This window comes from Fomitopsis serialis (assembly GCF_022376445.1).
Source record: "Fomitopsis serialis strain Sig1Antser10 chromosome Unknown B0H18scaffold_83, whole genome shotgun sequence".
Classification (NCBI taxonomy): Eukaryota; Fungi; Basidiomycota; class Agaricomycetes; order Polyporales; family Fomitopsidaceae; genus Fomitopsis; species Fomitopsis serialis.
Window position 1 is genome coordinate 153,117 of NW_025955043.1, and position 18,015 is coordinate 171,131.

General features: G+C 57.5%; 6 protein-coding genes across 6 annotated transcripts; all 6 read right to left on the reverse strand.

The window, feature by feature from the left end:
* Positions 1-287: 287 nt before the first annotated feature.
* Positions 288-972, reverse strand: B0H18DRAFT_1122795 (uncharacterized protein; the record flags this gene model as incomplete). The annotated part of the gene is made up of 4 exons (XM_048034573.1): positions 288-543; positions 598-713; positions 761-848; positions 899-972. The coding sequence occupies 4 exons, from the start codon at positions 970-972 to the stop codon at positions 288-290; spliced, it is 534 nt and encodes a 177-aa protein (XP_047889245.1).
* Positions 973-1,752: 780 nt separating this feature from the next.
* Positions 1,753-2,452, reverse strand: B0H18DRAFT_1122796 (uncharacterized protein; the record flags this gene model as incomplete). The annotated part of the gene is made up of 4 exons (XM_048034574.1): positions 1,753-2,016; positions 2,068-2,147; positions 2,207-2,322; positions 2,376-2,452. 4 exons carry the CDS (start codon positions 2,450-2,452, stop codon positions 1,753-1,755), a joined length of 537 nt encoding a protein of 178 aa, XP_047889246.1.
* A 1,140-nt stretch (positions 2,453-3,592) lies between these two features.
* Positions 3,593-8,031, reverse strand: B0H18DRAFT_1122797 (uncharacterized protein; the record flags this gene model as incomplete). The annotated part of the gene is made up of 14 exons (XM_048034575.1): positions 3,593-3,821; positions 4,534-4,628; positions 4,691-4,772; positions 4,832-4,875; positions 4,928-5,062; positions 5,125-5,395; positions 5,455-5,529; positions 5,590-5,750; positions 5,821-6,045; positions 6,093-6,358; positions 6,845-6,863; positions 6,930-7,562; positions 7,621-7,797; positions 7,852-8,031. 14 exons carry the CDS (start codon positions 8,029-8,031, stop codon positions 3,593-3,595), a joined length of 2,592 nt encoding a protein of 863 aa, XP_047889247.1.
* A 2,807-nt stretch (positions 8,032-10,838) lies between these two features.
* On the reverse strand, positions 10,839-11,611 carry B0H18DRAFT_882440 (uncharacterized protein; the record flags this gene model as incomplete). Its single annotated transcript, XM_048040900.1, has 2 exons — positions 10,839-11,291; positions 11,354-11,611. Coding segments are annotated over 2 exons (711 nt in total), but the record flags the coding sequence as incomplete, so codon positions are not given.
* Positions 11,612-14,101: 2,490 nt separating this feature from the next.
* On the reverse strand, positions 14,102-17,420 carry B0H18DRAFT_1122799 (uncharacterized protein; the record flags this gene model as incomplete). Its single annotated transcript, XM_048034576.1, has 14 exons — positions 14,102-14,110; positions 14,156-14,217; positions 14,276-14,366; positions 14,420-14,442; positions 14,494-14,753; positions 14,806-14,871; positions 14,927-15,095; positions 15,154-15,286; positions 15,359-15,702; positions 16,230-16,378; positions 16,413-16,501; positions 16,573-16,659; positions 16,713-16,813; positions 16,865-17,420. 14 exons carry the CDS (start codon positions 17,418-17,420, stop codon positions 14,102-14,104), a joined length of 2,139 nt encoding a protein of 712 aa, XP_047889249.1.
* Positions 17,421-17,503: 83 nt separating this feature from the next.
* B0H18DRAFT_1122800 (uncharacterized protein) lies at positions 17,504-17,806 on the reverse strand (the record flags this gene model as incomplete). Its single annotated transcript, XM_048034577.1, has 1 exon — positions 17,504-17,806. The coding sequence occupies one exon, from the start codon at positions 17,804-17,806 to the stop codon at positions 17,504-17,506; it is 303 nt and encodes a 100-aa protein (XP_047889250.1).
* Positions 17,807-18,015: the final 209 nt, after the last annotated feature.

Here is an 18,015-nt window from a genome sequence, read left to right on the forward strand (position 1 = left end):
TGGACTCGTCGATCATTACTCACGGCCAATCGCCCCAGACCATAACAGTGTCATATCCTGCGCGGCCGAGGCGGTCACCTGTCTGCCATCTCCGCCTTGAGCACGCTCTACACTTCACACGCGAACCGGGTCGTCCCGCGCTCGACCCTACGGCTCACTGCGTCCAGCGCGCGCAGGCGACGGTTCGCAGCAGTGAGAAGTGCGCAAACAAACACCCTGGGACACTGCGCCACAGCGAGTAGGCTCGCTCTACCGCTCATCAAGAGCGGGAGCTCACCATCCGGTCATCAACGCATGGTCGAAACCAAAACGGACGACCGGAGCGAGAGGGGGCGGCGGACGGGCGCGCGAGGCGCGGGGCCAGTCCGACGAAACGACCCCATGTCGACTTGGACCTCGACGCGGAGGAAGCACCACATCGTTTCGTCTTGTGTTGTGCCAACGCAAGACCGAACGATCTGGTGCAGTTTGGATATCTTCGCGGCAAGCGATGTCTTCGCCAGCGCATTCGGCGCGGCAAGTACAGGGTAGGATGTTTGCCGTCTATCCAGGAAAACGAGTTAGTATGGAATCAAAGAGACGTTTCACGCCACGCACCTCTTCTTCGTGCCCGGGCATAGCCCTCCTATGGTACCGCTCCACCGGCTGCGCGACTTGGAGCTCGCCGCCCTTTGTCTCTGTTGCTTTGCCGCGACACAGACGCGCCCGCTACACTGCGATCGCTGAGACTGACTCGCACAGCTGACACTGTCCCATCCACGGTCGAAGGCGTGAAACGGAGGTGGTCGTCGCCTTGGACCTGTGGGTCGATTTCGGGTGGCGGTGAATCTGCCATCGGCGACAGTCTCCTGCATATATAGGTCAGCTTTGTGAAAGGACACGCGGAGAGCGCACTTACAGATCGCCGCACAGCGATATCCTGCCGACGTTCCGCAGGGATTCGTCGCGCCGACACCTTATGTTGACTCCCATGTCGGTCGACTTGGCGGACGTCCTCGCGGGCTAGGCCGCCGTGCTTCAACCCGCCAGCTGGCGGGTCCCTTCGTTCCGGGCAGACCTCGGACGGACAGTGACGGCGGGGGTGCGACGGGGCTGCTGCAGCTGCGGGATGGTGGACGCCGTGAGCGTTGAGCGCCGCCGCATGTAGCATGACAGGCTACAAGTCGTCGGACTGAAGCGCTGAGGTCGCGGGGCGTGAGAGCATGACGTAATTCGTCATTAGCGCCGCGAGATCCTCATGTCGAATTCGAAAACATCGGCACCTCAAGTCGCGCGCGGAGGAGCTTGGACAGCCAGATGGTGAATCGGAGTCGCCACCTCAGATCGTCGCAGCACAGAAGGGATGTCTTGATGTCAACGCACGCCTTCGAACTTCGCCGATCAACGCGCGCACGCCCGATGCCAGCTGGAGGGAGCGGTGGCCGAGCTTCTTCTGCATCATAGCGACGACAGTGAAGACAAGATGCTCGAAATGTGCATGATGTTGTCCCACTGGCACTCGCACACGTTCGTCGCTCGCGCGCAGCCGCGCAAATGCAACGTCAGTGGCACAAGGGGCATGGCTGAGGTGTAGGAGCAGAGGTCCTCCGGTTGTATTGAAACGCATTAAATCATAATTACAGTATTACGGCGAGATTCGATGCGCGACGTAGCCATTGCACTTGTGGAAAGAGAAGAGGGTGAGAGGAGGAAGGGAAGAAAGTGAGGGAAGGGAAACAATCAGGGCCTCGAAATCCAGGAGACAGTGATCCTCTACATGTACTTCGTGACTGAGACAAAAGTAGGCGTAGCTTTGAAGGAGATATAAAGAGCGACGAGGTATAAAACGATGACGCCACAGGCGTGGCGCCAGGACGACCTGGTGCTCTGCGAGCTAACAACGCCCTGCGAGATAGCGCCGTCGCCACTCCCTCCGAAGCAATGGCACACAAGCGTACGGAAACTCTCGTCATCGTACATAGTCACCGAGTGAACCTTGTCCGCCACTTCATCGTACCAATAAACGGTCAATGTAGACTACAGCACAACATCTCAGTGACTGAGCCATTGAACCGGCTGCACGCTCACCTCTTGGACAACGATTTGAACGTTCCATGAGCCGATAGGCCTTCCTCGCACCTCGCGAGGTCCGCAGCAGAAGAAGGCATCTGCGGGAGGCAGCCGTCAGTGGCGGGCCGAGAGCAACGAGTTGGAAGGGCAGACTCACAACGACCGCCAGGGAGAGGTATGAAGACCAGGTGTCCAGGCCTCATGATGCTCCCGCCGCCAACAGTTGCGACCCTTCCTAGTCGATATTCCGCCACATAGAAGACAAGAATTCTTCTGTCAACTGATGCTCAGCGGTACAACTCATGAGGGAAGGGCGACCAACTTACTTGTCGGGGAGCCTCCCAGAGCGGACGACGACGACGTTATCGGAGAGGGTGCTGACCGAGGGAGAAGGGGAGGACATGGGGCTTGCTTGACTACACGTTGGTCGACTTCGCCGTCGCTTTATATACTCATGTGGCGCAGGCTTGCATTGTCTGCTGAGCGGCGGCTCGCGATCGAATATCTTGACGTAGCAGTGGATCGCGGCAACCTCTGTCCCGTTGAAGGTGTCGACGTCCTCGCACTTCTCAACGCCCTTTATCTGCATTCGCGGCGAGGGGGGGGGGAGTCCGGCCAGGCGTTCATTGCGACCGAGAAGGCGCAGATGTTCGCTCGCGATGTCGCCACTGGGGGTCTCCGGCAACGGTCCAGCAAAGCGAGGAGTCTTCGACGACGACGGCAGAGAAGGCGGATTCGAGCGCCGAGTCGTGCCAGATCGTGACGATTAGTTGCTCGCGCTCCCACTTTTGACGGAGATATCCTTGGTGTGGTCGGCGAGAAGACCGTCAAGGGCGCGCAACTCGCAACGCCAATTCGTCCCGTAGAGCTCGTGCGTTCGCAAACAACTCGCCCGCAAACTCGTCCGTCCGTACATCCGCTCACTCATCCTTCTGTTCATTCACGCGCCCGCCGGTTCATCTGGCTGCTCGAGGCGAATCGAGCATGCGAGGTCAGACGCGATGCGGACGTTGGTCGCGGGCACCTGCACGCACGGCTTCGGCGGGGTGGATCACACTCGGGTGATTCGTCGACCATGTTCTTGCAAAACGGGGACAGCAGGGCCTAATGTCGAGAATCGGGTTGTCGGCCCCTTGAGATATCTTCGGTGCAACATCGAAGGGACCATCGCGAGTACAGCGTTCATTGGGCTCTAGACGGCACACATCGCTGATACTTAATGGTGCGAAGCATCTTCAAGCCTTCGTGAGGTAGAATGTTGGAGCCCGGAGGGTCGACATCTCGTGGAAACGGTGAGGTTCACTCAACTGCTCATACGAGGGCAGGAGTTCCCCGGCCCAGATATCAACGCATGGTCGAAACCAAAGCGGACGTCCGTTGTACCAGAATTGAGGCATAGAGAGAGGCTGAGGTGGACATAGCAGAGCACGAATGCTTTTGAAAGGGACCAGAGGTCGGCGTAGGACGGGAGGACGGGGCGGGGGCACAAGCGCTCAAGGCGACTCTGGCGGACTCCGGTGCCGTACTAGACGCCAACAAGCGCTTACACATCCCAGACGAGGACGATGATGCGACTGTTTTTCGCCAACGCTCGATAGAGCACCAACATCCGCTTCTCGCCAGCGGAGTAGTTGCTCCCCTCGTCGCCGACGAGAGAGTCCAGACTGAACTTCGCCTCCGCCACGGCGTCATGCGCCCCGTCCTGCGGCAGTAGCCACGTCCGCTGGATGGCAGAGATCAATTGCGCATCCGTGCGGGTGCCCTCTGAGTCTCTACGGGGATATTGATCAGGCATCGTCAACGTGGTGTGCATAACAGTGGACGTGGCTTCGTGTGGTCTCCGTCAGACGGCAGCTCGGTGCAGTACGTGTCAAACAGCTCGTCGTCGAAGGCGAGCGCGCGGAGGGCGAGGGTGCAGAGGCACGGCGCGTCCGCCAGGGTGATGGGGAAGGAGGGGGAACCCAAGCGGCAGCGGGAGTCAGAGAGGGATCAGGAGAAGTCAGTGCCCGTGCCGAACAACGTGGCCTTCACTTGTGACCTTTGGAACTTGGAACTGTGCCGCCATGTCCATCATGGGGCGTCGACACAGAACGACCCACTCGCTTCACCAGCCCATCCTTGACAGACCGCAGCTCCGAGCCGACCTGAACAACGGGTGCGGGCACGACCGCGGCTAAGTGAGGAATTCTCTGAGCCTGTATGGGAGCTCGCGGAGGCGGTGGCAGCCGGGCATAACGGGTCATCCGACGTAAGAAACGACATGAGAGGGCGGGGATAACACGAGTGTCTTATCGACTCGGGCTCAGTGTGGAGGACAGAGGGACGGCAGGATGGGCGATAAAGACTGAGAGCGCGACTTGAGGGAGGGCCGGGAGAAGGAAGTCGTCGTCAGAGCGGTCGACGCCGAGCTGCAGCCGCCGAAGGAGAACCAAGAATTAGAACAGGTGATGGTGGATGTCGATGTGGAGACTGCTACGCACGGACGATGAGGATCGCATGCCGAGCGAGCACGCATTGCTCAATCTGTACAACAGGACGATGTCGACCTTGCTAGGGCTGATCGTCTTGCTGAACCTGGCCTGAAGAGCGCGATGTCGAGCACAACGAGGACGAGAATGCTGCAGAGCAGGTTGAGCCGTACGCTCAGCCACTGCTGGATCACGATGACTATGTAGCAGGCCCTGTTCTCCACGTCGAGACCGTCTTCCGTCTTCCGAATGAATCTGCCCTGCACGGGCGTAAGTTCCTGGGTACGACTGCGTCGTTACGATGCGATACTCACTTCTTCTCTATGTGCGCGGACGGTGCTAATGCTGGTGAGCGATTCTGCGCATATCGTTGTCAGTGAAGGAAGAATGGAGATACTGGTGCAGCGTACCAACATAGGCAGAGTACGATTTTGACCGCAAGACAGAGTCCAGGCGTTTGTCTCGACCGAGATGCGGCGGTGGAGGGCAGCATATGTCCCCATGTAATCCCCTTGAGTGAAGCCCTTGACGCTCTCCGCAGTCCACTAGCCAAGGAATAGGTTGTTGGCGGCTGCAGGCGGGGTCATCAGTAGCTCTACTCTCACACAAAGGGGGACGGACCTTGGGTGCCCTGCATGAGAGCTACCAATGATAGGAAGACCGGAGCCCACACAAGGCCCCCGGCGCAGCGGTAGTAAGTGCTGTGTGTGGTCCACACCACCGACTCCGTGAGCCGTGTTTCTGCCTGCATCAGCTCAGGGTGCGCATCCTTGGGCTCCTTGCTTGCGCCAAGTGCAGTGGACTTGTCGACCATTACTCGCGGCCAATCGCCCCATACCATAGAGCGTGATATCCGCGCGGCCGAGGCGGTCACCTGTCTATCATCTCCGCCTTGAGCACGCTCTGCAACTCACACGCGAGCCTGGCCGTCCCGCACTCGACCTCACGGCTCACTGCATTCAGCGCGCGCAGGCGACGGATTGCAGCAGTGAGAAGTGCATAGACAAACACCCTGGGAAACTAGCCACAGCGAGTAGGTTCGCTCTACCGCTCGTCAAGAACGGGAGCTCACCGCCCGGTCATCAACGCATGGTCGAAACCAAAACGGACGACCGGGGCGAGACGGGGGCGACGGATGGGCGGGCGAGGCGTGGGCTGCAGTTCGGATATCTTCGCGCGAAGCGTCGCCTTCGCTAGCGCATTCGGCGCGGCAAGTACGTGGTAAGGGGTTTTCTATACATCGAAGACAACGGTTAGCATCGAGTGAAGGAGAAATTTCACGCCACGCACCTCTTCTTCGCACCCTGGCATGGCTCCTCCTACGGTACCGCTCCACCGGCTGCGCGACTCGCCGACTTTGCTTCTGTTGCTGCGACAACGACGCGCCCGCTACGCTGCGATCGCTGAGACTGACCCGCGTAGCTGAGACTGCCCCGTCCAGATCCGAGGGCGTGAAACGAGGTGGTCGACGCCTTGGACCTGTGAATCGAATTCGGGTGGCGGTGAATCCGCCATCGGCGACAGTCCCCTGTGGATGGTCAGCTTCGGGTAAGGACACGCGAAGAGCGCACTTACAGGACTCCGCATAAAAGCGACATCCTGCCAACGTTTCGCAGAGAGTCGTCGCGCATCTCCTATGTCGACCTGGCGGACGTCCTCGCGGGCTAGGCCGCCGTGCTTCGACCCGCCAGCTGGCGGGTCCCTTCGTTCCGGGCGGGCTTCGGACGGACTGCGACGGCGGGGCTGCGACGGAGGTGCTGCAGCTGCGGGATGGTGGACGCCGTGAGCGTTGAGCGCCGTCGCATGTAGCATGACGGGCTGCAAGTCGTCGGACTGAAGCGCTGAGGTCGCGGGGCGTGAGAGCATGACGTAAGCCGTCATTAGCGCCGCCACATCCCCATGTCGAACTCGAAAACATCGGCACCTCGCGTCGCGCGCTGAGCTGCTTAGTGGGAGAAGAGCTACCGACAATGCGAGCTGATGTTATCCTTGGGCGTGACGCAGAAGAAGTCTGGGTCATCGCCGTGCGATCGAAGACAGTAAACGAGTGTGGACGTTTCGCGGCGGGCCGTTGCGCTCGCACCTACAATAAGATAGTATACACTGTACAGTTATTGGACACTGCGAAATTGCCTCGGTACTCTACACGGCGCGCATGGCACTAACCCACCCAGCAGCATGTATTATGTGTCGTCTCCAAAGGCGGAGACGCTATAGTGAGAGCTCGCTGCGTTGTCCAACATCGAGACCAGAGGGCGTGATCGATGCAGTGAAATTCACTGCAGCACCGTGGCTGTTGTTGCCTTCGGTACGCTCACTGGACATACCAGCCGTTTGACGAGTCATCTAACAGGTAACAGGGTTGATACCAGTCATCAGCGGGGGAAATATGATTTATGGACATAAACTTACATCACAATCATCGCGATCATCGACACTGCCCAACGGCCTCCTAACCCTGGCAATGAACGACGATATATCCGGTTCATGAGCGGCCAAGGGGCACACACCGGTGCCAGCGCGTAGGTCATCCACCTCACTGCGAAGTTTGGCGAGATCGACTGCTACCTCCTTCCGGAATGCCCGCTCAGCTTCCAATGCGTTGCGCAGTTCGTGCATCTCGCTTTCGAGTCTGCGAACATCACTGCGCAGGACATCCGGGGCCTCCTCCGCAGTGCTACGGAGACGAGGCCCCTCCTCGTTCAAGAGATCGGTCTCGACACAACTTGGCGAGTTATTTGAGTGCGAAGACGATCCAGTTACTGAGGTGGCGATACGTGTGCGCGGCTGAGCACGCTTGCGGGGCTGGCTTGCGCTGCTGCGAACGCCTGCGACCTTTTTCGCTGCTTTAACTGCGTTCTTGCGCTTGGGCTTTGCGAGGCTGGTCGTATGCCTCGTTCGAGGCGAATCGTCCTGTACGCGGGCTGGCGAGTAGATCTTGGTGTTGGACTCGATCCCAGTGACTGTGGCCTCGGGAGCGTGGTTGGACGTATATGTGCCGACAAGGTCCTTATCGACGCTGACCAAACTGTTGATGAGATATGGCTCGTGTACAAAATTCAGCACAGCATCGAATGTGGCGTAAGGATGAGAAAACACTCACCTGAACCGAGCAGTGTGGTCGCCGGCCCTTTGAGCAGAAGTCGCAACGCTTCCGTCTCCCGGAGATCGTGCAAATGAACGGCGCGATTTCATTGGGGCCTTTCCCGAGCTTTGCTGCCCGTCTTTGTGCCCGTTCCTCAACACGCTTGCAGCGATCACATTTGTAGTCGCCGTGGAACTAACGGAGAACGTCGTGAACGGCATAACAAGTGTGAATGTATGGTACACTGACCTCAATTTTCACTTGGCGCCGCTCCTCCGCACGTTCTGTGCCGCCGACATCGCTCTCCTCGAGTTCATCCACGTCTTCATCAGCGGCATCGCCCTCCTCCTGCTCCGTGATCGTCATGTTTGGCTCGTTGATCTTCGTGGCGACACTGCGGGACACGACGTGGTCTGAGGAATCAATCATGATATTGCAGGCGGCCGGAGACAAGGAGACGGTGAGGTGCCGGACAACAAGTCTCCTGGGTGCGTCGCCTGTGCGTTGTGCACTTTCACCGCTGTGATTATTCTAGATCTAGATCGAAGACGACTGATCGGTACGTCGCTACCGGATAAGGGTATCCGGGCCCCGTGCCGTCCGCGAGTTCGCCTATTCGCGATCGTTCGCTCGCCATTCATTCGCCTTTTCGTTCGCCCGTTCGCTCGCGCACTCACCCATCGAACCAGTCAGGGCACCTCGGGCAGGCGCAATCAATATCCTGGGCACGTTGTATAGACACCATAGGATCCGCCGCCTCATTCCCAGAATATCTTGTCAAAGTGATGTTAGGAGAACAAATGTGAAAGACGTAAGAATCGTCGACGCGAAGTACGGAATTTGAAGGGATCGTGGTTCCTGCTTGAAAGCTCTACGATCGAGTCCTACATCCTGCAGGGATTGGGCTCCGTCTGACCGCCGTGCTGTCCACCTGAGTCTCGCCGCTTGCCCTTGTTCGTCTCTTGACTACTCCCCAGCGATGCCCGCAGGCACAAGAATAGCATCCTGCAACATCGCGGTGAGATTTCCGCGCTCCCACTGCCCTCCATGCAGCACACTCGGGACTGGGGGCACGTACGGCAGCTACCACGTCGGCTTATGAGGGAAATGTATTGGGTTTGCAGCTTCTGTGTACATCTGAGAGTAATACCACGGATGGGTCTGCACGGGATTGACCGCATACAGCGCATGGACCTGAGGAGCGGGCTGTCAAGGCTGTCTCCAAGCTCGAAGGCGGACCCAGGGCGTACGAAGTATGGGGAGTGCCGACAGGGGTCGTTCTGCCACTCGGTTTCCGGTTCTTGTCTTGCTGGAACTAAGAAGCTCCGTGGACAGCTAGAGGCCCGATGTGGTGCACCGCGTATGGCGCAGACATGCCCAAGCCGTGACAATTCTGCTGAGGGAGCGAGCCGACGTTCAGTCCTGCCTGAGAAGCACAGAACAGAAGGCGCATGAAGCGCTCGACGTTCCGGCCCCGAGAGGTAAGGAGGCAAGCCACGTTCGCATCCTGTTCGTCGTCGATGCTCATGTGCATCGACACGGATCTGTTCCGTGTTGCGCAGGCGTCAAGAGGAGGTTCGGGCTCGACGAGCTGCTGTCGCCGTCCTCGCTAGTAGACGAGGGGCCACCCTTCAGCCGTGCTTCCTTCTGCGACTCGTCAGTCCAACGCTGTAGTTCAAGACGAAAGCTGAACTGCGGGCGCACCGGCGTGGACAGTGCTCCCTCAGTGCGCGCATCCTCCCTGGCGACCCTCAGCCCGTTGGTATGGTACACCTCGTACGTATGCCGCCGATCCATGTTGAATGAGCCCCTGATGGTCTGCTGCTCCGCGAAGGATGGCGTCTCCCTGCTGCCTGGGACTTTCAAAGGCTCGAGTTTCGTGACTGCGGCGGCGGCGCCGGTAGTGCAGAGCACGGGTGCTGCGCGGCCCGGGGTCTGTGCGGGATCTCTGCGTCGCTTTGCATGACTGCGCGCGGGCAGCAGTAGTCAGCGACTGCATTGCGAGGGGAGAAAGAACGGAGGGAGCAGGCTACGCACCGGGCCAAGAAGGCAAAATGCCTTGTCAAGGTTGTCCCCCGAGGTGCTGCCCAGGACACCATTGAATTGAGAGCGGGTCTGCTGGTATGCGCTCAGAATGACTACGGAGAACCTGCGCACCCACATTCAGCATCCATTTCACCGCCACACGCCCAACGATAGCAACGAACCTGGTGTACGACACCGCCACGCAGCTACTATGTATGCCACCGCGCCGCCTCCACCTCCGCTTAGTCCCCATGCACACTTGCACAGATCGACGCAGCCGCGCTCAGCCCGCCTGTCGTCGCCAAATGTATATTAGCCATCATTCCACGCAGCGCCAGCATACATACGCACCTCTCGCATAGCCCACAGGTCTCCACCCTTCGCCTACATACACGTCCGCATGGTAGCAATACTCGCTCGCGCTTCTCGCGCTCCTTCCCCGCCCACTCGTCTTCGCTGCCCGTGTCCTCACCGATCAGCGCGCGCACGCACAGCTGGAGTCGTCTGCTCGTCACTGAGTATATCTCGCGAATGCGCACTTACGGTATCCGGGTACTGGTCCCCTTTCTCGTGCATTCGCGGTCTTGTTGACGCCTCCATAGCGACCTCCACTATGTCGATGCGTAGAGTGCGATGATGAGGCTTTCGAGCCACTCCGGTGAGTAGTGAGTGAGCTACTGAGGGGCGAGAGCGGGGCAGACTCGGAGGCGAGTCGCGATGTGCGGAGGCGTGTGGCGCGAACTTATTTACATAGCTTAGCGCCGCGACACGCTCAGCTGCAGTCGAAATCGAAAACAAATCGGCACCTGCGGAGAACCGGCTTGCAATTGCACTGGCGATTTCACGTACACGTTTCGTACACAATTCTTCCTTCTCTGTGTACACGAATACAATTCCTGAAACATCGTCCGCAGTCGCATAGCGTTGTAAGTTCCATCACGTCCGGCACTGTAAGTTCCGTCGCCGTCACTTACTACTACCTTCATCGAAACTACGACTATTGGAAGGCCCTGGCGATGCGTTTCGTCTACCGTGTGAGCTCTGCGCGGGAGGAGCCATCTCGGTATCTTCAGCCTCTGAGTGACGTCCGTCCCCGGACGTAGCATCGATGTCATCGCCTTGAGGTATGCGTCGACCTTTGACGACATCCCTGTCCATGACATCGTAGCGGTCAATGATTCTGTGAAGAAGTATCAGAAGTTGTTTGTAGGTCATGCAGCTATGTGGATCCACCTTTGAATGTCCTCTGGATGCGTCAAGTTCACTGCCATGTCTACCATCTGCAACGTATCACGGAGAAAAAGCGATTGGTTAGCAAGCCAATTGTCTGCATAGCATTCCCTTGGTAGATGCCCCACAGCCGCACGAGCGCTTGGCTTCCCCAGAGCAGCCTGTCGAAAGTGCGGCCAACCACCCGGTGACTTGTCGAATACACCGCGGTAACGATCCATCAGATGAAGGGCATCGAGCCCCCTCAGCCAGCTTGTTAACCTCAGACTTCTCCATGAGCTCGTCGAGATCTTGTAGACGGGTTCCCCGCCGCCCGCGTCGTGATCGGATTCGTCAGAACTCATGCCTTCTGGTCCGAGAGACGTCATTAAATCTCGTGCGTGGGGCTCCGAGCTTGTGACAAGCGTAGCGGCGGCCAGACGCCTGTTGAATATCTGTGTGATTACACAGCAAACATGTCAACAAATATCACCCGTGCGACTTCTCATAGACCCACTGCTTCTCTGCGTGCTTTGCGTCGCGCTGCCTGTCGTATCCTCGAGATTTCTTCCTCTCCTTTCTGCGTTTGCAAATAGCAACGTCTCAGATGTGCGAAGTGCGTGATCCATTGCTCGGCGATTTGTTCGTATTCGAAGATCTCCCGGAATCTCGGAAATGCGTTCACAAAGCTCCGTGTGAAGACTATCGCAACACCGACGTTCCACTGCGAATGCGGTGTACCGTCAAAGTCCGGTCTGAAATCCTCTGCGGTACAAGGAAGGACTCTTTCGGCTGCGTCTGGATCGGAGGATCAGGATCATAAGCAGCGACCTCCTGAGGGTCTGCACGATTAATCAAGGGAGCCCGTTCGCCACTAGGCCGTCCCATGAGCCGACGCGCATGGTGTCTTATGGCATCCTGTGCATCCGGAACATCAGCGCTGGAAAGCTGAGTCAAATTTGAAAACTCGGACCTGTAGATTAATTTTCTCAACCTCCCGCGGCGTCGGTTCGGCTTTCCTGAATACGAATGTCGCTTGCGGAGTCCGAGGACCTTCATTATCCCTCCTTCGTCGTCAGCTTCGGACCCATCATCGTCTCCACCGTTTTGCTCAGGCTTACGCTGGCGGCGCAGACGAGGCTGGACTATGTCTTGCACAACCTGGTTGATTCCGGCCATGGATTCCTCAACAACTGCATGTACATGGTGAAGAAGCCTCTGTTCGAATTGATCGAGCTGCTGAGTGGTGACGAAATGATTGTCCTGGAACAGAACTCAACTTCGTCATTTCCCGGTCGAGGCCACTCACGAACATACCTGCGGCTGTCGTGTACTCGCACCAGCAGAGTGATGGGGCACCCTCGTAGCGCTGCTCGGCGCTGTGCTGGGTCCTGCATTGCTCGAGCTTGAGGGGGACTCCGGGATTGATTGCTTTGGATTTCTCGTACGCTCTTCGCCCGATTGTATTGATTGGGTAATCAAAACGCTGTGAATGAAGCCAGCACGACGACGTAGTCAGGCATAAGTAAAGCTATCATTAGTATCTACAGCCTCACCGATGCTGATCCCGCAGCCAGCGCTCCGCCTTGCACGCCCTCAGGCTGGAGAGTGGAACTGGATGGTGTCATCGATTTGGGGACCGGCGCGGGGTGTGGCATGTCGCTGGACTCCGGGTCACGTCGCTCCCTGTAGTGTCAGCAAAGCCTGACAACGCTGCCGCCGCTGATTCCATTCGTATCAAGGTCCATGGCATGAACTCCTTCGTTTGGCCCAGGGCGCGTGAGATGCTGTGCCTCCGGTTCTGAGCACCGTTAGATTGGGCCGTAACAGGGGAGTGCACAACCATGGGAAGAACTTACGGGTCGGCGGCACTTGAGAGTTCGAGGGAGGCGTGTGTGTTCCTTGGGAAGACAGGCCAACGGGACCTAAGGTCACAGCCGTACTACCTTGGACGGCACTGGTGGGCGCATCGGATTCCACCGTCGCCGTCCTCACCGGAGACCATGACGGTAACTGGAAGATCAATGGCATGCCATAAAGCTGGATGATTAGGAGTTGGAGGAAGGGGGTTACGTACGAGAGGAATGGCCATACGCTGCTAAGGCCTGTTCCTTTACGACGCCCACGCTTTGCGCTGCTCCGGGTCGGGGGTGGCGCGGACGTCGTGGTAGTGGCGTTAGCATCTCCGTCCTAGGTGACGACGGATGATCAGCGGCAAAACTAATGTAAGGAGGGGAGTAGATTGCAGACCTGGAGGACTGGTCTGGCACGTTTACCCGTCTCATCCAGTCTGAGAAATTTGCTCGAGCTGGCGGTGTTTATATTTCCGGCATTGTCATCGTCTTCTGCACCCGGGCCGTCGTGGCGACCTCTCTTGGGATTCCGCGGAAGCGCCGGTATTGGTGCAGCGCTGGCCGCCGGATGAGGACTCGAAGGCGGTTCGTTTCCGCGGTTGCTCTGCAGGTTCCTAGGAACCGTCGAATCAGGGTGGCTGACCGTCGTCTGAGGAGCAGAGGGGGGTGCGGAAGCAGTGTCTCCTCCAGTGGCGTCTGGCATGGTCACTTTCGGGGAGGAGCGTGCGATGGTGATGGTGCAAAGTGAAAGCGAATGTATTTATGGGTTTTAACACTCCTGCCGCGTGTGTTGCATTCTTCCTCGGCACTGAGGACAAAGGGCAGCTAGCAGGCAATGATGATGCATAGGTCGGCTACTTTCTCGCCGAGATTTTCTGGCCGTATCGAGGGCAGACGGCCTCGCACTGTGGCACATTGGGAGGCGCAACTCCCGGCAGGATAAGTCTTCTGAGATGGGGACAATGACATTTCGCATTTCGATAGGTAGTCAGAACAGTACGCATAAGTAACATCCTAGACAGGCCGCCCGGCCGCAGAGGACTAAAGGTCCAATACTCTTCGAACATCAGGATCGTCCAACACATTAATTATCACCGTTCCAAGGCTGAGTTTGATCTGCAGCCACAGGAAGGAGAACGCACATCCGCAATAGTAGCGAAGCCAGTTGGCCATTTCCACCGCTAAGCGCCATGTACCCAGGAGCTACGGACATACGTATACGCTTGAGCGAAATTTATACCGGAGATTCATAGAGATAGACGGCGCACCAGTTCCAACAGTTTCACAAAAGCAACCTTCCAGGGAACGGAAAGGCCGATGTTGTACAGCAGCCAGGAGGCCAAGATGATGCCAGAAATGTTGTAGTGAATAGTGCCGCACGCCGTTGGTCATCGCTGAAGACGACGATCCGATTACGCTGACTAGGGTATCAGACGTCGTTCGCTATAATACTACGCCCTGCGTACCGTCAAGACGTCGAACGCTTCAGCCATTGGGCCATCGGGAGGCGTGCCTTCGTTACGCTCATCTACACATTGAATTCAATCAGCCGACGACACAACTAACTGTCCCGAGCCTGAGCTTACTGTTCCTTGCGCGCCATATCTTGATATATGTATGCTGTCCCGTTCCGGAGGATCCCGTTGCGATATAACTGAAGGCACCTGTTTGATGCGCCTGTTGTGCAGTACTTCAGCCTGAATTTGTTTTCTCGAATATGATATGCATACGGCAACGGCCTGAACAGTATCAGCTACGTATTGTGTCAGCACAATCCAAAGTCTACGCAACTCTGCGGACTCACTATCATGCGGCAGTTTCTGGTAAAGCTCCCGTCTCAATGTCCCATATACAGACCTTGCCTGTAGTAGTTCCACAAACAACAGCTTTGCCCCCGTGAAGAAACGACATCTGCAACGAGAGACGACTTGTTTGCGGCTCATCGAACTCGTACTTGCACCGGCTGGCTTGGCGAAATATGTGGCGACGGCATAGCAGCGCAAGCCCTTCTGGAGATGGTAGGCCATAAGTTGTTTGCAATCCGGAGACAGCGCAGACGAAGCACTGAGATTATGTTAACTATGCCGGGTATGAGAGCATGCGGCGCGTCACTCACATCATCGGTGCATCTTCGGTCGGAGCGATGTGCCAGAGTTGCTCGCGCTTGACCAGGTCGTACGCTCTACATGCCCACCTAATACGTGAATGAACGAGGTAGCAGATAGAAAACGACCCACATGATGCCATGTGCGACGTACGACGCTATGATGACACGACCCTTCCTGCTAAAGTGGATCCCTGTGACCCGCAGGCGCGTATCACGCTGTTCGACGTCGTCGCGACTCGTAGAAGCGGCAGCGGCTAACGGTGGTGGTGAAGCTAATTTCAAGCCTCCGGTATACGTATCTGTTTTGTTTTCGATGAGCCTACTTGGGTGCTTTGGGGACCTACACCATGGACTTACCTTTGTCCTGCTCCTTAGTAACATGTACCTCTGGGCCGACAGCCGCCGCGAGGCAGCTAACGTCGGCATTGTATTGTAGAAAGTGCACTGGGCCCTTAACACCAAGCCTCACGTCAAACTTTTCGTGACCATCCTGTCCGTAGTGCATCCGAATCAGCACCTGTAATAAACAATTTCGAGGTGAATGCTACTAGGCGGAACTCACGATTGAGAAACCACGCATCTGGTGAATGCTCCCGTCCTCGCAACCTACAACGACAGTCTCTGGATGTACCGGGTGCCATATCACACTATCGACTGCACTTTTGAAGTGTAGGCGGTAGAGGAGAGCTCCGTCTTTGACATTCCATATGAGAAGGCACCTGTCGTCGCTGCCACTCGCCAGATATTGGCTGTCAGAAGAGAACGCGACGCAGTTCACAGTCAGACAATGACCGTTATGCAAGACATGCAGATCGACGTAAGCGGTGTTGGCCATGGCAACTCTTGGAGGGGAGGAGAGGGAAGGGAACTGGAAGATATCGATGCCTTTGTAGCACTTGAGAGAACCTGTACCCAGCGCGATATCAACGTGGCTTGATTGAACGCCGCTCTAAAACACAAATGCGCATTCGCAGTATGCTGAGCCTTTAGCTTTACCCATGACCGCAACATTTTCGGACGCCCATTCTGACCAAATCTCTGATGTGAATAGGGTACGTAGCAAAATAGGAATCAATCACACCCTCGCACACTTTCCCCATTGCGCGAGGGCTCTCGACAACTCATCAGGAAAACTACATGCATTAAGCCGCACAAAGCCAGATAAGCATTCGTACAAGGAGACGCCAAAATGAAGTAGTCTAAGGTAATCTAAGCGATGTTGGTCCCAACTCAGTATGCTATGGTGTGCGTACCTATGACGATTCACAAAATCGCTAACAATGAAGGTCCATCTTCTCACCGGCGGGAGCTTCTGCGGGTGGTCATCGCAAAGCTGGAGGAAGTGCTCTTACTGACTGCTGGAGCGCCCTGGACCCTGATCGTCGAAGCCGTGCACAAGCTCATGACGACGCCGGTACGCTGCAACCACTTACACTCGCCGGATGCGATGAACTGGTCGATGATGCACTGCGCGTTGTTCGCGAAGTCGCCGAACTGCGCCTCCCAGATGGTCAGCGCGTCGGGAGAGACGAGCAAGTAGCCCAACTCGGAGAGCGACGAGTTGCAGATTGACAAACTGTGCCTGGCCGGAGCCCAGCGCATTCAGGGGGACGTACTGCTGCTCGTTCTCCTGGTCGTGAATGACGACGTGGCGCTGCAAGAAGGTACCGCGCTCGACGTCTTGGCCGGACACATGTACGTGGACCTTCTCGAGGGCGAGAGCGCCGAAGGCAAGTGCCTCAGCGGTTGCCCAGTCGATGTTCTACCCTCCTCCACAGTCTTCCCTCGGGTGTTCAGGATACGCGCAAGGTTGCGGTGAGGCGTGAATCCTTCAAGGTAGGTGGAGATGGCCTTCCCGATGCGCTTCAAGGTCTCCTCCGTCGAGCCCGTGGTGCGCTGAGTTTACGACGCTTCACTAAATTGAGGGCCTCAAAGTCGCGTCGCCTAGAGGCCAGCTCGAGCCGCTTATCGCGTCGTTTCAGCAGTTCTTTCAGACGTCGCATCTCGGGACGTGTGCCTAGTGAGAGTCAGTAGACGGCTTGACACAGGCATGCCGTGTCACTCGCACCTTCCGCCACCAAGGCCTCTTCCCATGCAAGTGCCTCCGTCTTCTCTACGTAGAAGCGTTCCCTAAGAAGCGCGAACTTGCTGTGAGTCCGAGTCGCAAGGACGTCCAGGGCCTCTGCATGGTGGGCAGGCTGCAGATCGGACCCCAGTTCCATCTCCAACGCTGGGGAGTCCAGGTCAGCCTCCCCAACGTCACCCACGTCTCCGTCCTCCCCATCTGCCTCCGCTGTTTGGTCTGCATCTTCATCTGTGTCGAGGTCACGATCCGTCGCCGCCTCAGCTCTGGTCTTGTGTCCTTGTGCCCGGGCACTCCTCTTGCGTGACGGACGACTTGCTTTGACCTCGTGATCTGGTTCGGGTTCGCGACCGGAAGGTGCGCCGGCGTCGGGCGGCGGGGAGCAGGACGGCGATAGTGAATCACATGCTGAAGGTCGAGGTCGAGGGGAGCGTGAGGGTGGCGCCACAACAGTAGAACCCGCCATGATTGAAGGAGCTACAGCCGTGTGAGGTGCGGGAGCGACGAGTGGCGGCGGGGGCACGATCTGGTCGACGTCCATGAGCGCAGTGTTGTTGTCGTCTAGCACTGGGGGAGCCGCGTCCAGTAGCGTTGCTGAGTCGAGTGTGGCAGATGCGCGAGGCTTCAGAACTCTGCGACGGGTGCATCGTCCTCCACTGGGTCCTCGCCCGCTTCTTCATCGTCTGGGTTCTCGGTGAGTTCGGGCGACGGTGCACCCTTGTGGGATGCGGCGCGCAAACTGGACCCGCTGACTGCACCATCAAGCTCGGCATCGTCCTCGTCGGTAGTGTCTTCGTTTTCGAGGGAATCGTCTGTGAGTGGCTCCAACGCCTCCGCGTCCGAAGCGTGCACATGCGGCTCGTCATCATCGTCCTCGCCATCGCTCTGTACCTCGTGCGGAACGGCACGAGGGGTCGTCATTGTCATTGCTGCGATCCTCGTCGCCGTCGTCCTCATCGTCCATCGGGGCCGGACTGCTCCTCCTCTTCCTCCTCACTACGAGGCGTGTACGCCAGTCTGCCTTCTCGGGGTTCTTAGTGTGCTTGTACGTCGGAGGTAGGAGGTTACTTCGCTTTCGTTTGCTATCTCGCGGTCTATTCGAGTTGCGCACCTCTGCCTTACCATTTTCCTCCTGC